General features: G+C 50.7%; 1 protein-coding gene across 1 annotated transcript; it reads left to right on the top strand.

Annotated features, from left to right (window-relative positions):
• Positions 1 to 1,242: 1,242 nt before the first annotated feature.
• On the top strand, positions 1,243 to 23,628 carry IUM83_04992 (major facilitator superfamily; the record flags this gene model as incomplete). The annotated part of the gene is made up of 5 exons (XM_067929099.1): positions 1,243 to 1,356; positions 21,171 to 21,299; positions 21,369 to 21,506; positions 21,604 to 21,628; positions 23,105 to 23,628. The coding sequence occupies 5 exons, from the start codon at positions 1,243 to 1,245 to the stop codon at positions 23,626 to 23,628; spliced, it is 930 nt and encodes a 309-aa protein (XP_067794817.1).
• Between the last annotated feature and the right edge of the window lie 729 nt (positions 23,629 to 24,357).

The following is a 24,357-nucleotide window of genomic DNA, read 5'->3' as shown; positions in this document are numbered from 1 at the left end:
GATATTCCAAACACATGCCTCTGAACTTAACACCAACATCCACGCACCATGGCCAGTGGGCAAAGCATGCATGGAGGTTCAAAGCATGCCAGGCAATCTTCACGTTGTTGCATAAGACAAAGTCAAAAAGCTTACCGCGAAAAGCTGAATTGGGGCTAGTTGCATTGTTTTTACGAATACGTTTCGGCGCAGCCTCCAGACGTGGACTTCCTATGTTCTAGTATCCAAAGAACAACCAAAGCTGACTGAAGTGAGTCCAGCGCTTACTTTGGTCTCGAGATTGCCCTGACTGTACGCCCGCTTTGTGAAATATCTTGGCATTTGCCTGACTGTAGATTTATGGGTCAGCCGCATTCAAGGATTCCATACCAAGAGCAAGACTTCAGAGGGTACTATCAGCACTTTAGCTCCATGCTCCTACTGGCCCAACACTTGGCAAGTTCGGGGGCACAGTCGGACCATTCTTGCTCAATTTCAAAAGCGTTTTGCTGGATTTTCTGACGCCATGTGTGTAAGCAGCATCGATGAAATGACAGTACCTACCAACGCACGACCACAGGCGCGAACAACATATATGCATTCCAAACCCAACATATACGGAATTCGCTTCTACGCTGTTGTCGAATAGAATTTGCGTTACAGCCACACGTTGTGGGCCAATGCCTCTGGTAACTTAGGGTCATCTACTTCTGCACAAAGGTACACAGAACTATTTCTGCCGCTGCGTACCCCGCTGTATAATACACTGAGGAGTGATGATGTTACTAGAAGTCCCAAGTCAACGACTGCACTATGGATCGCCATGATAGGTCACCAAGCAAAAAACGCTGCGTTCTCTGAGCAGGTAGCGACTTTCCGAAACCCCGAAGGTTTCTCCCTCCCCGGGGAGGGACGGCACGTGCGTTATGCTGTGCTATCCTGAGGATCAACGCTAGCCTCATACACATGTGCTCACTTTAACATTTACCATGTCGCCCAGCCAGCACGACCCTGACCCTTGGACAGAAGCAGACCCTAAGTGCGAAGGCCGCCACGCAAACGTCAATGACACAAGGGCAAATTGCCCAATGGGCAACCGACCAATTAGAGAGCCTTCGATGGTGTGTAACATGATCGGGGGAGACCTGGTACCGAGCCGAGGCTGGCTCTACCGGTTCCGGTAGCGCACGGGACTCAGATTCTCGGTCCCCATAATGAGGATGGCCCCTCGACATGCACGTGGTGAAGGCAAGCAGGAAAAAGATGAAGGAGCTGGTCTCGTCCTACCGCCCCAAGGACGTGTTGAAAACGGATGAGATCTCCTTATTCCACCGCTGGGAGCCCCGCGGCACGCTCACCCCGGACATGAAGAACAAGGTGCGCGTGACGGTGTGTAAAGTCACTGTTGAATGAGGAGGCGCGCAGCGCGCGCCCCGCTCGTAGAATGGCAGCAGGCAACGCCTGTCTACCAGTCGAGTAAATGAATAATGAAAGAAAAACCTCGTTAAGGTGTTAATATTTATATTAGCAAGTACGAGAGGAAAATGTTCAGACCGCCAGCTGCGATCTGGATAGTACAGGCAGAGAGCTACCTGCCATCCATAGTGCGATGACGACGTGAGGCCGAGGAGTGAGCTGTCGAGGACGCAGCCCGAAGACGAGCTCACTTCCTCTTTTGCCTCCAGGTACCGAGCACGGACCTAGAGTAGTAGGCATAGGAATATGAGGTTAAGAGTAATATACTGTAGTGAGTTACCTACAGTATTCTGTTCATTTTAACATTTCAAGTAACATGAGCAAGCCCCAAGTTGACAAGAGTTCGGTCGACTCGCTGCGGTTCAGCGGAAAGCCTCTGCACTTCGCACCATGGAAGAGCAAGCTAGTTATCCACCTCAAGGCGCTAAGCGAGCAACGCGCGCTGGAGGAGCTACAGCACAAGCGTGCAAAGCCGCTGACTCGGTTCGAGGATTTGCTCGAGAGCCAGCCGGTAATGCCGCCGCGTCCTCCTGCAGAGGATAAAGCCGCGGCATGGCAGCACGATTTGCACGAGACGCTGCTAAGTCAGCAGTCGTCGTACATCAAGCGGCTTCTGGGCAAGACGCTGCCGGGCGATTTCAAGGGAATCGCGACCAAGCGCATGGACGAACCCGTCCATGTAATTTGGCGGCTCGTTGAAAAAAAGTACAGCCTCAGCAACGCGGCAGGCGTCGTCGGGCTGGTTCGGCAGTTCACGGTGAACACCGACTTCAAGAGCGTGGGACAGCTCTTTCAAGATCCCAACAGTCAACGTGAACGCGCACGAGACTCTGCATAGCCACATGTTGACCTCCCAACTTATGCTGGTGATGGTGCTCGGAGTGCTTCCGAGGCACATGTGGGGCTCTTCGGTTGAGCTGACCCAGGATGGGCTTACGCTCGAGAAGGTGAGCGACAAGCTCAATGCCATCTTCGGCACCAAGAGCAAGAGCGAGATGCGGGCTCTGGCCAGCGGAAAGGCGGTCAACCATGTCAACGCGGCTCCTGCAAATCCGAAGGGGCCTGTGCTTGGCAAGCGCAAGGCCGTAGACGGGCCGGTGCGCGATTTGCACTACAACATTGGTGCAATGAAGTGCCACTACCGTGGTGGTGAGCACAACAAAATGAACAATGTTGGGCCACACAAGATGATCAACTGCCCCAAGCGTGCACTTGACAAGTCAGCTGGCGTGCACCGCCGGAACATCTGGTCAAGGCCACGCCGCCAGGCTCACAAGGAAGTCCACGAGCCAACGCCCAAGATGAGGGGCAATGACAAGGGGAGGGCCAAGGCCAAGGTGAGACGTGAAGTCCCACCAGATGAGTGCCTGGCTAAAGCCGCGGCGGTGGACGCGTGCAATGCTGAGCACGGCGCGTCACCAGCGACAGCAGATGGGTACACGAGCCCGCCTCCGAGCAACTTCAAGGTGCCCATGACCCCGGGAAAGGGCACGCTGCCCTTCAGCGACGTAGACGAGCCAATGGATACCGTCGTCAACGCAGTGAATGCTGACGCCACGGGCAAGGCTCAAGCCGCGGGTAAGGAACCGGACGGCGACGTGGACATGGAAGAGCAGCCAGGCAAGGACATCAATCAAGCGATTGCTGAGACGACGAAGTCTTTCGCCGGCATGCTGACTGAGCTCGAGAAAAAGGTGCGAAATTTGTATCCATTTCTGTTAGATGATGAAATGTATCTAACCACAAATTCTTGGGTACTTGACTCAGAGTGGGGCATGGCCTAACCATCGAGACAGCGCGGTTTGTGCGGAAGGAGCCCAACACCCAGTACATGTTTACAGTTGCACAGGGCTCTAAGCATTCAAATACACATATTGGTACAATAAAGTTGTATTTTGCATGGTCCACGAGGAATTGGACCTGTTTTGTTCGAACATATTGCATTAGTACCGGACGCTACCTCGAACATTCTGAGCGAGTTCTGCCTCAGGCGCGGTGGGTACCAAATTTTTGGATCCTTAACTGGCGAGTACAAATTTGTACTTTTCAAAAACGAATTAGTTTTTGTTGCGAAAGCTGTCAACGGGGCGTATTATACCCAAAATAAAACGCTGCAAGAAAGAAAACTGCTGTGTAACGCAGTGAAGCAAGGGCTCACCTTAATAATAAAAGGTTTGAGCGCACACTGCAAGAGTGGCATGTCAAACCAGGCCACCTCAATCAAGAGGCAGTTGTTGCGATGCTAAGCGCAAAGTCAGTGGCTGGAATGCCAAAATTACCCTCGTCAGGTCTACGAAAAATTCTGTTCTTCTGCACAACGTGTGCAGAGATGAAGGAACGGAGGATGTCCTACCGGAACGCGAGGGGTTCGAGATACGAACACCCATTCACATGGACACAAACGGCCCCATGGAAACAATTGGGGTGTATGGCAGCTGCGGGAAAATTAACCCTTTCGTTCGGCCATACACTTCTATATTAAGCTGATCTATAGTGAAATCAAGTCAAATCTGTAAAAAGAGACATTATGTCTGGTTCTTACTGATCTATTCGTAGAGGTTTTGCTAAGTAAATCGAGTTATAACAGGATTTCTTATAAGAAGTGCAAGTGTTTTGGCGACCCTTCAACAAAATGGGGCATTAAGTATGGTTCTGCATACGACGCATCGATTTGCCGAAATAAATCTTGCATGATTGCTATTCGTCAAAACCCAAGCACAACTCACCGTTTTGGTAGTACCGTGCGGAACGCCAACATTCAGAACAAGAAAAATGCTTTCCAACCGCCAATCGCGTAGCAGAAACACAAGCGGCGTGCCATCCTCGTGCTGAGCTCCACGGTGATAGCCAGGATTGGAGCTATCTGCCTTCTCGCTTCGACGCAGTGATGCAGCCGCCTTCGAACATACTGCTGCTGGTCTTCAGCGCCAGTTCTCTGGACGCGACTCGCTGTCCGTCATTCTCAGTGTCGATGTGCCGTTACAACAGCTTCAAGACCACGTTGCAGGCGGTCATGATCGCGAACACAGCGCCGCCCTCTTGAACACCAAGGGCGACAACCGCACGGGCTTCGTGCGCAGTTACACTTCGAGAGCAATCTCGAAAAGAAAAAAATGCTTTGGCATCAAGAGATGTAACCTGCTGCTGTAATTCGAACCTAAATCAGCACAACACTTGTTCGCTGGGTGCGATTCTAATCTGGTAGCGGTATGTGCCCAAGCTCGATCACATCTACTAATTCGTTTGTTTGTTGTACTTACTAAGTGTGGGGTATTTCACTACACCAGGGTGCATCTACCATACGGGTGTTTCAACTCAAGATATATCGCTGCGACTGTGTAGTAAATCGTAACTTGTTGGCTGGGGGTATCGTTCTCATACGTGTCAATGACTGCGAGTGTTTTATACTATCAATTTGTCAGCTTTCTGCTAGTACCTGAATTGACGGATTGGATTCGCGCATTTCGCGCCCAGAAAGTGGTGCCCTCTCAAGAGCACCCAATGTATGTTCATGTGATATGTATCAAAGAAGACTGGAGGGGTAATTTTCTGCTGGATTCTTTATGCTGCTAATGTGTGAGCCGTTGCTGCTGTGACGACAGGCTGTAGCTTGTACCTAACGAGAGGACGATTCTACAAACAAATTATCGCAGCTGGAACGTATAGAAGACATGTCAAAGCTATTCACCGCTTCGCGTTTACATCGAGTGATAGGAATTTTGCTGGACACGTGCATTTTCACTGAAGCTACATCTCCCAGGAGAGCGGCCTTGAATGAGAGACCCGGTAATATCAATGTGCTTCTAATATCCACCCCAACCTCCTCAAACTCTACGGCGTCTGCGACTTTGGTGCCGATCGCTACAATGTCTACGAATACGTGGCTCACGGTCAATTGAGTAGCTATCTCAACCATCAATGGAACGGATCTGTGGGCGACCCCTTGAAACTGGTGTGGAGAAAACTACTGGAAGTGGCCCAAGGATTGCATTATCTTCCCGAACGCGGACTCGAGCGCGGAAATCTGAAAATTAAAAATCTGCTGGTGGATGGAACGGCATCGTCAATCATGGTGGGTTTGGTGACAATGGGGTTCCGCGGGAGGATGGACGTGGCGATGAATGGTTTGCCATCGATATTTTCGCGTTGGGTTTGTGTATTGTGGAGCTGGTGGACGGCCACGAAGTGCACTGAAAAACAATGCTGCCTGCAACAGCCCCAGAACTTATCAGCGACCAGTGGCGTTTAGTACGGCACTGGTGCAATTCGATTCCACAGGAGAATCTAACTGTCGATGCGGTAGTTCACAACGTTAGCCCTCTACTCTATAGTCTCACTACTAGCTTTCAGCCTGGACATTCAGATTCAGTCGGTAATGGCCTTTGAGTATGAGCGATGCCCATATGTAGGACGGAACACGTCAGTTCATGAGTCTTTGTAAATACTTTTGACGCCAAATGGATGAGTTTTAAAAGCATGAATTATTTTATGAATGCCTATTCTAACAGGTACACGATGTAGCAAAGCTATCAGCGTCCTCTGTGCTCTCCGGGCAGCTGGTTTCGTTGGTAGCACATCGGGAACGATCCTTGTTCCGCCGTCTGATAAATTGAGCTTGGGCTTTATAAATCGCTGAGCTTCGAAGCAAATTCCCACCAAGACTGTATACTTTTCGAGGTAAGTAGTAATGATGAAACTTTTGCCAGCAAGTCCAAGATACTTCTTGACACAGGTGTGATTTCGTGCTATCAACTGAATAGGAGCGCTTACATAGCGCGACGTGGTGTGTCTCGCAAAAATCGGTTTTTTGAGTAGGGACTCTCCCCTCAAACCTACACACGGTGCACTCACGCTTCGCCCTGCTCCTGTTCTTCAAAATTACTGAAGATTCTTTAGCGACACAAATAGGTACTGCGCTCTCCGTTACGCTGCTTCTATTGCTTTCGCTGAGTGCTTGAATGACTTGAGTAGATGTGGGATCTTCTCCGGCGTATGCAATACCCTCTGCAGGACTCAACCACTTTTTCCAAGATCCATCAAAAAGTTCGCGAACGAGCTCAGCGACAAACACACGGTGTGGGTCACGTCCCTGGGGCACGTTACTGTCTTCACAATGCGAGCTATCACTACCACCATCATTGTTCAACCCTCCAGCTGCAAGTCCGTGACAAATGTACGCGTTGCAACGTGCAATATCGATAGCAGACATGGCCACCTTTTTGTGCCATTTTTTGAATGAATGCCCGTCAGCGATAGAAAATCTACCACGAAGCTGGTCGTGGCGATCAACACCCTGCATGGCAGCGTTATATTCGCTGACACACGTTGGAGCTTCAAAGCCCACACGATCCTGTTTGATTCTACGCAGAACGGTAGTAGTGCTGGAGTCATCAGCGTTCGATATAATGTTGACTATCGACCCGTCCATCCAACTTGCTGCTACAATATGCTTGTCCAAACACACACCTTGTTTCATACTCCCTCGGTCCTTATCCACTTTTGGGTCAAGCATGGTGAAGTGCGGGAAATGCTTACTGGACGAGCGAACTGTTCCCCGACCATGTAACCCAACTGAACGCAGACTCTCGAGAAGCAAACAAGAAGTATAAAAATTGTCCGTGTTTACAATTCGACGTGACCCCTTCAGTGAATTCGTTACTTCCAGTACGTGTCGTCGTATTTCTGACGATTTTTTTGTAGCCTCTGCCAACCGAACAATTTCAGAAGTCTCTAGTACACCTTCCAGCCGGTCGTGAAGCTCACTGTCACAATGTAGCTTGAAGTCTACCACAAACCAGGTCGTCGAACAGCAGCACATGTAAAATTTGAAGTGGTACTTTCCTGTTGGTTTTCGTGGATTATACACAATTATATGCCTGGCATACTTGGATCTGCAAGCCACGCTGGCCTCATCGACCGCCACGTTACGGCCCACAACAACGTGGCGCTTGCAACGTGTTTTCAGGATTGTAAGTAGGGGGCGAATTCTAGCAGCCGGATCCCGCTCCATTTCTCGCGGCGTCACCTCTGCGCGAAAAGCTAAATTCTTTCTGATGTATATGAATCGATTCCACACCATAACACCCGCCATATTGGTTGAACCTGACCCGGGAAATATTCTTGATTCTTCGTTGTCTCTCCAATAGTTCTTCATTTCGCCTTTATCGACAAGAGACATGTACCAAAGGATACCCAAAATATCATGAGCTCATCCAATGTAATAGGCTGACGGGAAGCATTGCCTCGTTCAACTGCATAAGCATTACTGAATTCGACAACTTGTTTCCAGAACGAAATCGGAAGAAACGCAAAAAAACTTGAGGTCGCTGAGTGACCAAAGTACTTGCGACTACTTTCATGCATCTTAGTCTTAGTAGACCCATCGGCATGGGTAAACAAGCCCGCTGGCTGTTCGAGTGATCCAGTTGGTACAAATGTCATAGATTCGATAGCTTCAACTTCATCGGGGCTCAGTGCGATCTGAAGTTCTTTCCTACCTCGAAATGCACTCAATTCTCGGTAGTCTGCTTCATCTAGTTCCTCATACTCCTCGGTAAGAGCCGGAATGTTGGAGTACTTGGGCACCATACTGCACAGTGAACTCCACGACTCCATAAACTCTATCTGACCTCGATGCAAACGAACAAACTGGGCGACACCACGAACTACAACGTCTTCAGATATTCCGTGAACGTGGTCTTTCGATTGGAAGGCTGTGTTTGTCCACAGCAATTTGAACATTGGTGTTGGAACCTTTACACGTTCACCACTTTCCATTTCTTCAATTACATAGCGAGTGATGATACCGGTGAGATATGCTGCTCCTACATCACGGTAAGATTTTGCTGGCATCCACGATTCTTCGGCAGGCGAAAACGAAACCTTTGCGTTGATAAACCGATCCGCTGAAATTTGGATTCTGCGCAGGAGCTCGGATCTGAAAGTGGCATCCACGTTGCTGGTGGATTTCTTTCCTTTCTTTTTTGCCTTGAACACAGATGAACTTGAGCCAGGCTTTCTTGTATTTTTCTTCGTGGGTGGCGAAGTTTTCTCTGAAGACGTAGCGCTTGTCCTCTTCAACGGAGAGGGATGCTTTGCTTTTTGCCGTTTTCGCTTGGTATGCTCTGTTATCGTTGTTGCACGATCACACGTTTTGACCACCGCAATCGAAGTTGTCTTGCGTTTCGTGAGTGGCATAGGTACTGTTGTATTGCTCAGCGCCGACACAGGCACTAGGTCTGCCGCATGACCATCCAAACTCGGTTGTGAGTCCCTCCTTGCTGTATATAAATGATGGGTCCAAATAACTTCGCTTCGGTTTGCTGTAGCCGCCATGTAACATTTTTCACTACAATAGCATGACTCCCCAAAGTCAACAATCGCTTCACCGTTGCTGTCGTGAAGATCAAGTCTAGCGCACACATCATGTGAGGCAGAAGTGGTGCATGAATGCACCACAATTCGAACACGAACGCTCGAGAGAGCACTCCATCTGACAAACAACGCATACTGTAGCAGAAATACTTTGCGCTAAACTGTGTTGAACGTTACTCCACGCGTCACTATGAACTTCAGCATCCTTTTGTTCCTCCAAATCATGTTCGCTCTGTGGAATCGCTTCGCGCGTACCACATGGAGCTGGAATCGACCCACTAGTTGCACATGCAAAGAGGCTTCGATTACCACTGACTTGCGATTTAGGCACACTCAGATTGGTAGATTGGTCGCGTTCACGTCTAGCACCAGCTGTCGCGATATCCATAGCCTCCGTGTCTCCATCACGTGACGGCTTTTCTCCACTCAACGATTCGTAGTGCTCGACAAGGCTCTCCTCCCCAAGAAAAAAATCGCGGCCTTCTTTGCCATTGACATTTCCACCAGGAGGAATATATCTGTAACGGTTGTCTAGGCTCCGACGTTGAGGTGGCTTCGAATCCCATCCCGCTCGATGTAAAATCCGCCACACGTCTTTGAACCTCGCTGCATCGACTACATTTAAAAGAGCACGAATATAGATTAGGAGACACCAATTTATACGCCGTCATGATATGCCGCAATACCTCGTCTGCCCGATATAACGACAGGTTGAGATTGACCTCGAGTAATTCGACGAGGCGAATCATTCTCCATCGTTTGGCGAAGGCCAAACCGTGTACAATATACGCTGTCTAGACGGTTTGTTGAGGAATGAGCGGCTCCTGCGGTCGCTCCGATCATGAACAGTCAGGGGAGGACTAAATATCTCGTATTTTGTATGTCAGCCTTCGTGTGGTGGGCTGAGGGCTTCCAAAGATCTTCATGGGTTCATGAAGATGGTTCATGGAAAGAAACCCACTCCACCCCACGGAACTGAATATGGCTCGTTACATGAATTCAACTATGAGTACGTTTATTTACGTGATTGCCTAAAGGCTCAAAATCGAGCTGGCGTGCAAGGCGACCGGCTTCGCCTTCACCTCGGAACGACTTACATGGCGTCACGTCTTGCCACCAGCACCTCTTTTCGGCGCGCCTTGACGTCGCTATCGGGGAGCAAGTGCTGTATGGACAAGCTTGAAGTCGAGCAACTCTCCATCAGCCCCCGAACCCGGTGAGGAACGTCTTCAGATGATCACACGCCTCAAGTGTGAAAACGACTCCCAGCGCTTGTCCAACCGCTACAAAGACCGCATGTGACGCATCTCGTCCAGCGAAGGCACCAATCGAGTCGGAAACCCGACGGCGTACCCTTATCCCCGAAGTCCAACCGTTGGATAATGGCAGCGAACGCGATCAGACGTGGGTGGGATGAAAGCCATCGCAGCACGAGAAACGGCGTCCGGCACTGGGTAAACATGGCCGCTCAATAGCGCTTGGTCCACGCGCGGTGTCATGTAGCGCGGCAGCGCGGTCGGTCCGGTGTGGCGTTCCTTCCCTGGGGTATGGCACTCGTTGTCACGCGGCGCCGTCCAACCCAGTCGTCAGTGTGTTGTGGTGGATAAGATCCAATGTGCGGGTGGGCGTAAGAACCAGCATTGTGAGTTTCAGGAACCGGCACGTCGCTCGGAGTCTAGCATGTCGCCATCCAACTTGCGTAGACTTGGTGTAGAGCATCGCAACGTTAGCAACTCAAGTGTGGTGCTTACAACGCCATCGCGGATCCGTCATCCGGGCACTCACCATCGAGTACGGGGCTGTCCACGTAGATGTATCCAGCAAAAGGCACCACAAACGACGGAATCTGGGGCACGGCGCTCGTTGCTGAGTGTGGAATCGCCTAAGAAGATAACGCTCGGCGTCGTGCAGTACGGCACGACAGAGCGATCAATCCGGAGTAGTGTTGGTAGATTCGTCGTTGGTCCGACATCCGGACCACGGTACACAGCTTCGAGCACGGAGCTGTCCAGTACAGCGACCTCGGCGTCGAGTATGACGTCGCCAAGGGGCGCTTGAATAGTCGGCAAATGATGTACGGGATCAGCATACGCGGACCGATAGCGTGGGAGTGGCGAAGTCGTACGAGCGCATGATGCAGGCGTGCCGCATCAGCCGTATGGAGTCGACGCGGCAGCATACGGGCACCATGCTTGGTACAGCTTGGAGGCGACACGGACGTTGTGGAGTTGTGGGTGAAGCCGCACGGTGAAGAGCGTTCGTTGCAGCGGTCTCTTGGACAATGTGTGCAGGCCGAGGTAAATTGGAAACTGAGAGTCGATCAGCAATTGGAGATCTTTTCGCGCCACAGAGCATCAGGGCCATCGAGTGCCCGTTTAGATCTGGCGCGCGTGGTTCCGTCAATCACAGTCTTTCATTCAAATATGAAAGATGTTGATTGGCGGAACCGGACCAAAGCGAACCCAAGGAAAAACTTGTGGCAAGATGATTGGCGGAATTTGCCAACGCGAACCCCAAGACGAAACTCAGCACCGATCTTTTGTCAACTTCAACTTCGCGTCACAGCTTTACTGCGTGCGCTAGTATAGATAGGACCGGTACGCTAATTGTTAGACTTCCGATAGTAATTTCACCCTAGATTTCCTAACTCATTTCATACAATTAAATATATAAATGGCCTGAAAGTATAGTGTTTTGTTAAATCACAGCGTGCCGAACGTCTACAGTAACCACAACTGCTTCCGGCTCGCGATCCGCCGTCGACATTGCGATCGGAACCAGCTGGGGTAATAGTTACCCAAGCAGGAAACGCTTACTCAGAGGCTCGCACATTCACGGTTGGCAATACCACCAAACCGATCTCACACTGAGCTACATCTACGGCAGTCGCGACATAGGCACCCCTTTCACCCAGCGGCCCGCTGTTGGTCGGAACGACCAGCGGCAATATTCGGTCAATGTCACCCCAGAAAAATCGCATACTCAGAAGGTCATACAAACTACGGTAGTCGTTGGTTGGTCAACTCACCAATCCTTTCTCGGGGTGAGCTATACAGTTACAGCAACCAAAACACGCATACATCTTTCCTTCCTTGACCTGCCGTCGACATTGCGATCGGAACCAGCTGGGGTAATAGTTACCCAAGCAGGAAACGCTTACTCAGAGGCTCGCACATTCACGGTTGGCAATACCACCAAACCGATCTCACACTGAGCTACATCTACGGCAGTCGCGACATAGGCACCCCTTTCACCCAGCGGCCCGCTGTTGGTCGGAACGACCAGCGGCAATATTCGGTCAATGTCACCCCAGAAAAATCGCATACTCAGAAGGTCATACAAACTACGGTAGTCGTTGGTTGGTCAACTCACCAATCCTTTCTCGGGGTGAGCTATACAGTTACAGCAACCAAAACACGCATACATCTTTCCTTCCTTGACCCGCCGTCGACATTGCGATCGGAACCAGCTGGGGTAATAGTTACCCAAGCAGGAAACGCTTACTCAGAGGCTCGCACATTCACGGTTGGCAATACCACCAAACCGATCTCACACTGAGCTACATCTACGGCAGTCGCGACATAGGCACCCCTTTCACCCAGCGGCCCGCTGTTGGTCGGAACGACCAGCGGCAATATTCGGTCAATGTCACCCCAGAAAAATCGCATACTCAGAAGGTCATACAAACTACGGTAGTCGTTGGTTGGTCAACTCACCAATCCTTTCTCGGGGTGAGCTATACAGTTACAGCAACCAAAACACGCATACATCTTTCCTTCCTTGACCCGCCGTCGACATTGCGATCGGAACCAGCTGGGGTAATAGTTACCCAAGCAGGAAACGCTTACTCAGAGGCTCGCACATTCACGGTTGGCAATACCACCAAACCGATCTCACACTGAGCTACATCTACGGCAGTCGCGACATAGGCACCCCTTTCACCCAGCGGCCCGCTGTTGGTCGGAACGACCAGCGGCAATATTCGGTCAATGTCACCCCAGAAAAATCGCATACTCAGAAGGTCATACAAACTACGGTAGTCGTTGGTTGGTCAACTCACCAATCCTTTCTCGGGGTGAGCTATACAGTTACAGCAACCAAAACACGCATACATCTTTCCTTCCTTGACCTGCCGTCGACATTGCGATCGGAACCAGCTGGGGTAATAGTTACCCAAGCAGGAAACGCTTACTCAGAGGCTCGCACATTCACGGTTGGCAATACCACCAAACCGATCTCACACTGAGCTACATCTACGGCAGTCGCGACATAGGCACCCCTTTCACCCAGCGGCCCGCTGTTGGTCGGAACGACCAGCGGCAATATTCGGTCAATGTCACCCCAGAAAAATCGCATACTCAGAAGGTCATACAAACTACGGTAGTCGTTGGTTGGTCAACTCACCAATCCTTTCTCGGGGTGAGCTATACAGTTACAGCAACCAAAACACGCATACATCTTTCCTTCCTTGACCCGCCGTCGACATTGCGATCGGAACCAGCTGGGGTAATAGTTACCCAAGCAGGAAACGCTTACTCAGAGGCTCGCACATTCACGGTTGGCAATACCACCAAACCGATCTCACACTGAGCTACATCTACGGCAGTCGCGACATAGGCACCCCTTTCACCCAGCGGCCCGCTGTTGGTCGGAACGACCAGCGGCAATATTCGGTCAATGTCACCCCAGAAAAATCGCATACTCAGAAGGTCATACAAACTACGGTAGTCGTTGGTTGGTCAACTCACCAATCCTTTCTCGGGGTGAGCTATACAGTTACAGCAACCAAAACACGCATACATCTTTCCTTCCTTGACCCGCCGTCGACATTGCGATCGGAACCAGCTGGGGTAATAGTTACCCAAGCAGGAAACGCTTACACAGAGGCTCGTACAACTGCAGTAGTCGTCGGTTGGCAATACCACCAAACCGATCACGCACTGAGCTACATCTACAGAAGCCGCGGCTCGTACACCTAATTGAATATTGTAATATGGCAATGGAGTAGGTTTACTGAACGACCTATGTTTAATGAAAACGAAGCGGAATATATTCATACTGAACAATTGAAATGGAGGAGACGGCGATACACATACGCCCTATGAGGTTCAGTAGACTATGATACCGTTACCGAAGTGACTTGTTCCAGCATTCACATTGAGCAGAAACCCCACCGGCATGCTGGTCGGTGTCTTGGGTGCGTTCTGCATCAAATTCGCTTCCAGCCAATTTTGGGACCTTCCTATTGCTGGGCTGTCGCAAGGCGAAATAATACTTGGATTCCTCGTCGTAGAAATCAGTCTTTACGAATTCAATAATACCGATTCAAACAGAGGACACTCAGTTCCTTTATTCTAACTTCACATATCATCAATTTATTTAATAGTGTAACATGTACATTAGGGTCAACTACGCCAACGCATGGTGTTGGCGCGAAGTTGAAGTTGACAAAAGATCGGTGCTGAGTTTCGTCTTGGGGTTCGCGTTGGCAAATTCCGCCAATCATCTTGCCACAAGTTTTTCCTTGGGTTCGCTTTGGTCCGGTTCCGCCAATCAACATCTTTCATATTTGAATGAAAGACTGTGATTGACGGAACCACGCGCGCCAGATCTAAACGGGCACTCGATGGCCCTGATGCTCTGTGGCGCGAAAAGATCTCCAATTGCTGATCGACTCTCAGTTTCCAATTTACCTCGGCCTGCACACATTGTCCAAGAGACCGCTGCAACGAACGCTCTTCACCGTGCGGCTTCACCCACAACTCCACAACGTCCGTGTCGCCTCCAAGCTGTACCAAGCATGGTGCCCGTATGCTGCCGCGTCGACTCCATACGGCTGATGCGGCACGCCTGCATCATGCGCTCGTACGACTTCGCCACTCCCACGCTATCGGTCCGCGTATGCTGATCCCGTACATCATTTGCCGACTATTCAAGCGCCCCTTGGCGACGTCATACTTGACGCCGAGGTCGCTGTACTGGACAGCTCCGTGCTCGAAGCTGTGTACCGTGGCCCGGATGTCGGACCAACGACGAATCTACCAACACTACTCCGGATTGATCGCTCTGTCGTGCCGTACTGCACGACGCCGAGCGTTATCTTCTTAGGCGATTCCACACTCAGCAACGAGCGCCGTGCCCCAGATTCCGTCGTTTGTGGTGCCTTTTGCTGGATACATCTACGTGGACAGCCCCGTACTCGATGGTGAGTGCCCGGATGACGGATCCGCGATGGCGTTGTAAGCACCACACTTGAGTTGCTAACGTTGCGATGCTCTACACCAAGTCTACGCAAGTTGGATGGCGACATGCTAGACTCCGAGCGACGTGCCGGTTCCTGAAACTCACAATGCTGGTTCTTACGCCCACCCGCACATTGGATCTTATCCACCACAACACACTGACGACTGGGTTGGACGGCGCCGCGTGACAACGAGTGCCATACCCCAGGGAAGGAACGCCACACCGGACCGACCGCGCTGCCGCGCTACATGACACCGCGCGTGGACCAAGCGCTATTGAGCGGCCATGTTTACCCAGTGCCGGACGCCGTTTCTCGTGCTGCGATGGCTTTCATCCCACCCACGTCTGATCGCGTTCGCTGCCATTATCCAACGGTTGGACTTCGGGGATAAGGGTACGCCGTCGGGTTTCCGACTCGATTGGTGCCTTCGCTGGACGAGATGCGTCACATGCGGTCTTTGTAGCGGTTGGACAAGCGCTGGGAGTCGTTTTCACACTTGAGGCGTGTGATCATCTGAAGACGTTCCTCACCGGGTTCGGGGGGCTGATGGAGAGTTGCTCGACTTCAAGCTTGTCCATACAGCACTTGCTCCCCGATAGCGACGTCAAGGCGCGCCGAAAAGAGGTGCTGGTGGCAAGACGTGACGCCATGTAAGTCGTTCCGAGGTGAAGGCGAAGCCGGTCGCCTTGCACGCCAGCTCGATTTTGAGCCTTTAGGCAATCACGTAAATAAACGTACTCATAGTTGAATTCATGTAACGAGCCATATTCAGTTCCGTGGGGTGGAGTGGGTTTCTTTCCATGAACCATCTTCATGAACCCATGAAGATCTTTGGAAGCCCTCAGCCCACCACACGAAGGCTGACATACAAAATACGAGATATTTAGTCCTCCCCTGACTGTTCATGATCGGAGCGACCGCAGGAGCCGCTCATTCCGCAATTTACCCCGTCGACATCAGATCAACAACAAGAGAGACATACTCCACCTGAGTTCTGAGATCAACCATGGACGACCGAGTGGACAAGATTCGCGTTAGTCACTCCAGCGTGGTTGTGTAGATATATCTAGATTTCTGATGGGCAATGTCGCAGTTACCTTTTATAGCAGGCGCCTCAGCATCCAATGGACGGCGAATCTACGTAAACTCAACACTCTCGGTAGCGCTTTTCTACTATTGCAGTCCAACCAAAGTGAACTTCGACTCGTTGCTCCCTGTGTTTGTGCCGGCCAAAGATCGAGTATAGCCGAATCCGTACAATTGAATGGGTTGTAAACGCTTGTAGACTAACAGAAGATGTCTGTTGTAGGTTTTCGAAACAGCGTTCGGGTCCACTGAAGACATTGACGACTTTATCGACATGTTACCGGTGAAAGAGATGCACTCTGTCTATAAAGCAGTCTGCTCAGGAAACGAGAAGCGCTTGCATGACTTCTTGTGGATGATGCACTGGCTTCAATTATCCATGGATATTTCAGGGGTAAGAGTTTTAGTATGCATCGCACCTTCAGAAACAAGAACGCTCACAAAGCCCTTTCGTGTTACAGATAACTCGCCAAATGATTCGTGACCGCCTCGAATTTCTCAAAGATTTTCTTGTGCGCAAAGGAAAGTTTCTTGATGCGCATATTGAGCGTGGAATCAAGATGGCGCTAAACCCTTCGAATGACGAGAAAGTTATGTCAAAGTACCGGTTTCAAGGCCTTATTTATGAGAACAAGTTCAATGGCATACAACACCTATGGACGGCGATGAACGAAGTGGACATCATCGCGGATCAGTGGCGGTTGGAATTGACTTGGGGGCCGTGTTCATGCACAAAGTGCACGTATTATCGCACACCTGCATGGCAGCAAGAGCAACCGTCGGAACTGGCGTACGAAGCTCTACCGCTCAACCAAGTTTACAAACTGGTAAGCCGTTGGTAATGGCGCTGAAATACATGTTGATACGGTTGTGCTGTGATATTTATTGTTTGTTTCATCTCTAAGATGGATAAGAGCATCTCCACCACCGCGGGAGCAAAGCGTTCGTGGAAGCCACCGTAGCGTTCCGGAAATTGGTCAGTGTGCCCCTAGCAGCGTATTCTCAAACAAAAAATGACAACTCCACGTTGCAGGCGCCGTACAGAGCTACCACGTGAGAGTGATTCAGTCAAAACCAGCCATCCGTCTCGTGTTTGAAGATTGTCTCGCCTCAACTCGAAACGTTTTTGCCGTCTCGACTTGAAGCACCCGCTTGATCACCAGTGATGAGTCGAGCCAGGTCCCTCGATGCGCCGACGCGAAGGCGCCACGGCCTAGAACTGTATCGCTGGTTCGCAACTCTACTTCATGAGGATGTAATAACCGCACAGGTAGAATCAGTGGCGTCCTTGTAGGACCTGAAATGGTATATTCGACTCCGGACACCGCACCTTCAATCATCGGGATCTCTTCATCTGCGTACTTACTCGAATAGCGCCGCCGCTCGAACTCGAGAGCTGCACAAAATCCCTACACTTGCCTCACCCAACTGTCCACATCGAACTGGTCACTGCCTTTCTCTTCCAGCTCTTTCAAAGTTGCAGCAGTATCCGGTACTGCTGCGCACAACGCTTGTTCTTGATGTCTGCGTAGTATTCGCCACGGTGGCATTGATCTTATTGGCACGATGGCGACCTTCTACTTGAGAGCACAGCGGCGTTGAAGCACGCCTTGTCCAGCATGGATCTGTATAATACGATGGCGACCCTGCTGAGTCTGGACACCGTCAAGATCAGGGCGGCGTTTGCCAACGCACCCAGCTCGTACTACGCATACATCCGCCCCATCTACGAGCGCAGCCTTGAGCATGTGCTCATCGAGACGTCCCTCACCGTCTTCGTCATCTACACCACGTTTAGCAAGCGCGACAAGCCCAAGGGCACAGCCGTCAAGCTCTCTGAGCGCGAGATCGACGCCCTGTGCGACCTGTGGACGCCCGAGACCATCATCCCGCCCAGCGCCATGGTGGGCGATGTTGAAGTTAGGCTCGTCTTTGGAAATAAATGTGACTCATACTATTGCATATATGAAGAATGATAGTTCCAATTGGCAGGCAACATGCTAAATCGTGGGTGCCTGGCAATTCTTCACTAAGTTTTTGAGAATAGCATACTAGAACCCAATGAGCCTAAGTTCTCCTAAGCTTATTAAGCTTACCTTTTCTTTTTACCGCCTTCCTCTATAAGTCCTTTTCCCAAGCGCAAAGACTGCTGTATCCGTGTTTAACAGGCTCTTAATAAAGCCAAGCGTTGAGGGGACTGGATATCACAACCGTATTTCCCCGAGACAGTATCTTTTGCTCTGTATGCATTTACGCGAAGTCACACTGCAATGCATTTCCGTCTTATTGACACGTTGAACGGGCTATGATGCCTTTACATAAAGTTCATTCTGACATTTGTGAACCCGTGGCTGTTCCTAGTATCATATATCTGGTCGTCCCCGAGCATAAGAAATGTTATCGCCTGATGAATGTTAACTCCCATGCAATTGTCTACAGTTCCGACGTGTTTTTTTAATGAAGACAGTTTCCCATCGTTAGGTCAGAACGATATTCATTCATCAACACAAGTATACAACTAATGTCCTCAACAAGTTCAAACACCTTGTCACATACCCAACTGCGACACCATCAGACCGCAGCGCTAAACTGACGAAAGCCATAGCGCCTACCACTCAAGAAGAGAGGGAGGCGATGAAAGAAGTTCCCTACCAAGACGTCGTTGGTCGTATCATGTACCTGATGGTTGGCATTCGCCCCAATCTGGCATTTTATATATGCGCGAGTTAGCCAATTCTTGTCCAATCCTGGAAAGGAATACTGGAAGGCAGCGGTAAGAGGTCTTAAAAGCCTTTCGGGTACAACAGATCAAGGTCTACTACTCGGTGGGCCACTATCTGCTGATGCCAACAACTTTGCTGATCATCTGACAGCTTACAAGACTCAGACTATGCTAATTGTCCTGACACGAGAAGGTCGATTGGCGGATACGCTACGATGAGCGGAACAAGTCCAGTGTCATGGCTGTCGAGAAAGCACCACACCGCAGTGCTCTCGACTACAGAAGCTGAGTACATTGCTTTATGTCATTGCATGCAAGAAGTTATTTTCTTTTACCAAATCACTTGACAAGAATCAGTTCAGAACGTTAAGAAATAAGCTAGGAATGAGATCCATTAATTCGCTAACAAATAGATAGGTCAACACACTAACACAAGTGAATTCACCATTTCACAACAATTATTTTATGAGTCACAGGACAGCTTGAGGTTTCCCCTAACAATAGGTTTACTCGTAGCGTCTTATAAGGTTTTACCCTCATTTAGGTTTCTCTGGCACACTCACCGAATATACAACAATAAATAGTGAACATGAGTGACAGAGTCAATGAAGCAAATTTATTATCTGCTTAAGCCTGAATGACAACCTTGCGCACGAACATCACCGCGTCAATCCACTCGCCATAACGTCCCAAGGTCTTCTTGGCATCGCCGTCGTGCACGGTTAGCTTCCGTCCGCTTACGTGAAGAGCAAATGCATGCCCGACGCCCATAGTACTTTGAGCTCCAACGACGTAGACCCCATTCTTGAGCTTGAGACGCCGGATTGCTGCAGCACCTCGGTGCCCGGACTGCTGGTAATTGAACTTGAAGTCGGGAACCGATAGGGGTGAACCGGCACGTTGCAGCTGGTTGAGGAAGGCGCACGTCTGTTTCCAGCTGATGCCACGCGAAATGTCCACGCCGCGAGCCGCAGCACCCTCCTGGAAACGCTCAACTTCTTCACTTGGCACTGCCGACGGAGAACCCTCAAGGACGGCAGCCTTCGCCAAAGCTTCAAACATGCACGTGCCATTGATGTTGGCGCCCAGCACAGCTTCGTGATGCGTTCGTGCCCAGACGAGAAAGTCGCCCTCACGCCCGGCATCAACCCACTCATCCACGATGGCCATGGCGTCACCAAAGCCATCCTCACGCAGCTTGGTGGCAGGTTCATCCGTTTCGGGGCGCTGTCCTCCCACACGAGTCTTCCACACCACGGTGTACTTGATATCGGCGCCTGTTCCGACACGGTCGCGGAGGTAGGCAACCTTCCACTTCCTCGCCATGGCCCTGGCCATACTTGCCTCGGCATAGCCTGCTCGCACTGCCAGCTGCCGCTTCGGAGGCCTGCCACCCACGGATATCTTTGCTGTCTGCTTCGTGCGAGCCATTTTTGCAGAGAGCTACCAAAACTCTTAGTCAAAAACAACTAGGACACGAATCAAAAGCAAGAAGTAAGCAAAAACAGTATATTTTCTGCTTAAGCTCTGGGTGGCAAGTTGCTAAATGAGCCAGTAACGATCAAATGCGGACCGCACCGTGCGGCCCGAACCAATCCCTTGCAGATCACAGAAAGTATCCCGTCTGGATACCCATGAATTGACGGGACATCCACTCCAAAAACTAATGACTCTAAGAACTAATAGAATTTTTGCAAACGGCCTCATTTGAGAATTTGCCGAGTCGTACACACTTGTCCCGATCGGCAAACCGACCAGCTGACCCCCCTCACGAGGAGAGCTCAAATCCGGTCTCGGATTAGCCGTAGGCCCTCTGGAAGCGCCAGAAAACGCAAAAAACAAGTTTCGGCCTGGCGGTTTTGTCGATTTACAAAATCTGACTGAGCGATTTTGCAAGGGATGTGCATGCAAATTATGACCAATAAGAATGATCCCTGACGATGAGCCAGAGATGCTGTTAGGCTCGTCTTTGGACATAACTGCGACTCGTACTATTGCATACATGAAGAATGATAGTTCCCAGCGACATGAAACGTGCTAAATGGTTGGTGCTGGCAATTCTTCACTAAGTTTTTGAGAACGGTATACTAGAACCCAATCAACATCAGTGCTCTACCTCCTTCCTCTACAAGTCCAATTCCCACGCGGCGTCTACAGTCGATGAAGTTCCCGCCCTCGCACGTGAACGAGGACTCGTTCTGCGACGGCTGCGGCATGGACTCCATCGTGGGGAACATGTACTCGTGCTCCAAGTGCGTCAACTACCACCTGTGCGAGAGCTGCTACCAGCTGGGCATTCATGGCTTCGAGGAGTCCAAGCTGCTGCTCGAGGTGCGCGAGGACTTCGCGCTGCGCAAGGTCATGGACGTGTCCAAGAACAAGGTGCCCGAGGAGGTCTTCACGGTGCTGCTCAAGACGGTGTGCCGCGGCGAGGTGGACTAGTTCAACTTCCTGGCCAAGTGGATCACGGCCGTCGTGCTATTCCAGCCCATCAACACGCTCGAGGTGCGCGGCATCGAGATCCCGCACCTGGACGCCGTGACACGCGGCACGCTCGTGCAGCTGCTGACCCCCGTGCTGGCTGACCGCACGGACCTGGAGGTGTGCGTGGAGTGGTTCTGCCCCGTACGTCCGAAGTTTTTTATTTCGTGCTTCTCGTATTGTTCTCAGAATCTTGTGACTGATTTGTTGTGCGGTTGCCGGTGTATTGACGATGAACTAGGACGCCGACAACATGGACATGCCCGGTGTGCAGCGCCGGATGGAGACCATCCGTATCTGGGTGGCCACTGACAAGGATCAGAAGTCCCCCTTCGCCATGAAGGAGGGTCTCAAGGACGAGGACACCGAGTCGGACATGTCCCCGACGAGCTCCAGCGGAGACGTCATTGGCTCTCCTGGCCCGGCCAGCCCTGCGTCAGAATCGCCGAGCGTGACACCCCCGCCGTCCCCCTCGGGGGTTCGCCGCAAATCCACGGGAGCGACGTCAATGACTTCCGAGTCGTCCTCTCAGGTCTCTCCCCCGCGCCTTGATGCGCTGGCGCTCACCGACAAGGTCGCTGAATACACGTACGAGGTCGACGACACGCACGAGATCCTCGAGTAGGACATCGCGCAGGTGATGGGGACCACCGACTCGATCACCTTCTCGGGCACGGAGGCCACTTCGTCCTCTGGCGGCGTTTGCCAAACGTGGCGACCACATTGTCATGGATGAGGGCTGTAACGACTCGGTCCTGGTGGACGCCATCCTGGCCCGCTCCACAGTGATTTACCACAAGCACAACGACATGGAGGACCTGGAGCACGTGTTGAAGCGCGTGCGCGACGAGGACAAGCGCAAGAACCGCGGTTCGGACTGCCAGCGCCGTGACGAAGGCTCTGTTCTGCAACCACTGTGACATGATCGAGCTGCTCAAGGTGGTGGAATCGTGCAACAAGTACTTCTTCCGCATCTTCCTGGACGAGAGCTTATCGTTCGGTGTGCTCGGCAAGGCTGGTCGTGGGCTCACGGAGCACTTTGGCAGTCGTCGGACGTGCTCGAGGGATTTGTCGTTAGTGTGAACCAGCTGCAGGAAGGAGGCGAAGGCACCACTTCGACGTCTGTCGGGGCATCGGGGCATGCACGCTAAACCACACCGCTGCTTGGGAGTTCGGGAGATCCCCCTCACGCTGCGACCACAAAACCCTTGGCTAGCATGGACGACTCGGAGGTGGCCATCATCTGTAGCTCCCTGGCCGGATCCACCGCCAGTGTGGGCGGCTTCAGCGTCGCAAAGAAATCCAACTTAGCAAAAGCTGGTGGGTTGTAGCAGATAATATTGGCTTCAGTATGAGCTCTCCCGGTCGCCTACCCACTTTTGCTAAATGGGACTTAATGTATTGTTATTAGAACGAAAGGGTTAAATACTTTCTGAGCATCATTGACGACAACACATCATGGCGTTGGACTTATGTCCTGCGCAATAAGAAAGAAGTATTTGAGAAAGTAGAGGAGAGTAGTAATTCTTAGAACATTACGCCGGCAGTTTTTTTCTAACCGTAATTTACCAACAAGAACGATCCTGGAACATTCTTTCCAACCAGACGCTATTTCGTCGACAGCACCGCTACCCACGCTCTGGTGCGAAGGAGGCCTCCTCCACACCTGCGAGCACCAGAGAAGATCTTAGTAGCGAAAGGGTGCATGAAATCTTAAGGTGGTTTCAAAACCGCTAAACCAGTGCAATCTCGTACAAAAGCTCATTCCGCATTCAACCAGATCAAGCTCAAGACCAAGATGGATCAAGCTGCTATAGAGAAGGAGATGGTGGTGCTTGACGCACAAGGTGCCCAACTCAAGCAGAGCATCACCGAGGCTCAAGAGCTTGAGAAGGTTGCTTCTGAGAAGGCTAAGAGATCAGAGAAGAACAATGAAGAGCTCACTGTGCAAGAAAATGAAGACTTGGAGAAGGCTCAAAATGATGCTGACAAAAAGCTGGAGAAGGCCAAGATTGCATTCGCGAAAGCAAGCGACAAGCTCAAGGCGGCAAAGGACGCAGCCCAGTTACTTCCACTACGAACCCATTGGTTTGAAAAGCGAAACATAGCTTTCGCTATGATGGATGACGACCGCACGAATGCCACTGAGGCTACCAAGAATTTAACAGGCCTCGAGCGCTCATATCTGATGACTCAGCACCGCTACAAAGAGCTGCGAGACCAACTCACCATCGTCAAGGGTACGACTCAAATGAATTGCGAGTAGGAGCCCAGAATTGATCCAGAGAGCATGCTTGTTGGTTAAAGTTATATTGGTTCCGGACAATGGAGCATCGGCTATATATAGGCTAGCCGCACGACTAATGGTAACATTAGTATTAGATACAGCTTTGGGCGTATGCATATGTCAAGTATCCCGTCTGATCAAGCGAGAGGTAGAATGCTGGATTATAGCATGAAGAAAGGAAAGTAGGCTTGGGATAACTAAATCCACTCATTAAATCGAAGATCGAGTGGCGCAAGCCCGAAATGGATCGATTGTTTTCAACGGAGTTGAAAACGGAGCGATTTCTAAGCTTGCTTATTTTCTGTGGCCTCTTATATAAGTCAATTGATTTTTAGTCATGAGCTCTATTCCCGACTATGGTGGATCACTCCCAAAGAAGTACAAATCCGAGTCAGTCGGTGATATCAAGGAACTTGGTATCAAAAAGCTATTTAGGATGGTCATCCTTGGTCCATCGTTCTCAGGTAAGAACAACCTGTGCTACCATATTCTCAAACGCGCACCACATGCCTTCAGCCACCTCCACATCATCGCTAGAAATCCACATCAAGAGCTCTATAACTACCTCCGCGACAAGCTTGAAGGATTCATCACGTTTCATGAGACTCCTCCTCAAGTAGATGCTATTAGAATCACTCCTGGAAACAAACCTGAGCTTGTGATCATCGATGATTATTCGAATGATAAGTCCCTTCAGAAGAATGTGTT

This window comes from Phytophthora cinnamomi (assembly GCF_018691715.1).
Source record: "Phytophthora cinnamomi strain GKB4 chromosome Unknown Contig23, whole genome shotgun sequence".
Taxonomy (NCBI): Eukaryota; Oomycota; class Peronosporomycetes; order Peronosporales; family Peronosporaceae; genus Phytophthora; species Phytophthora cinnamomi.
This window is presented reverse-complemented; position numbering and strand designations above follow the sequence as displayed.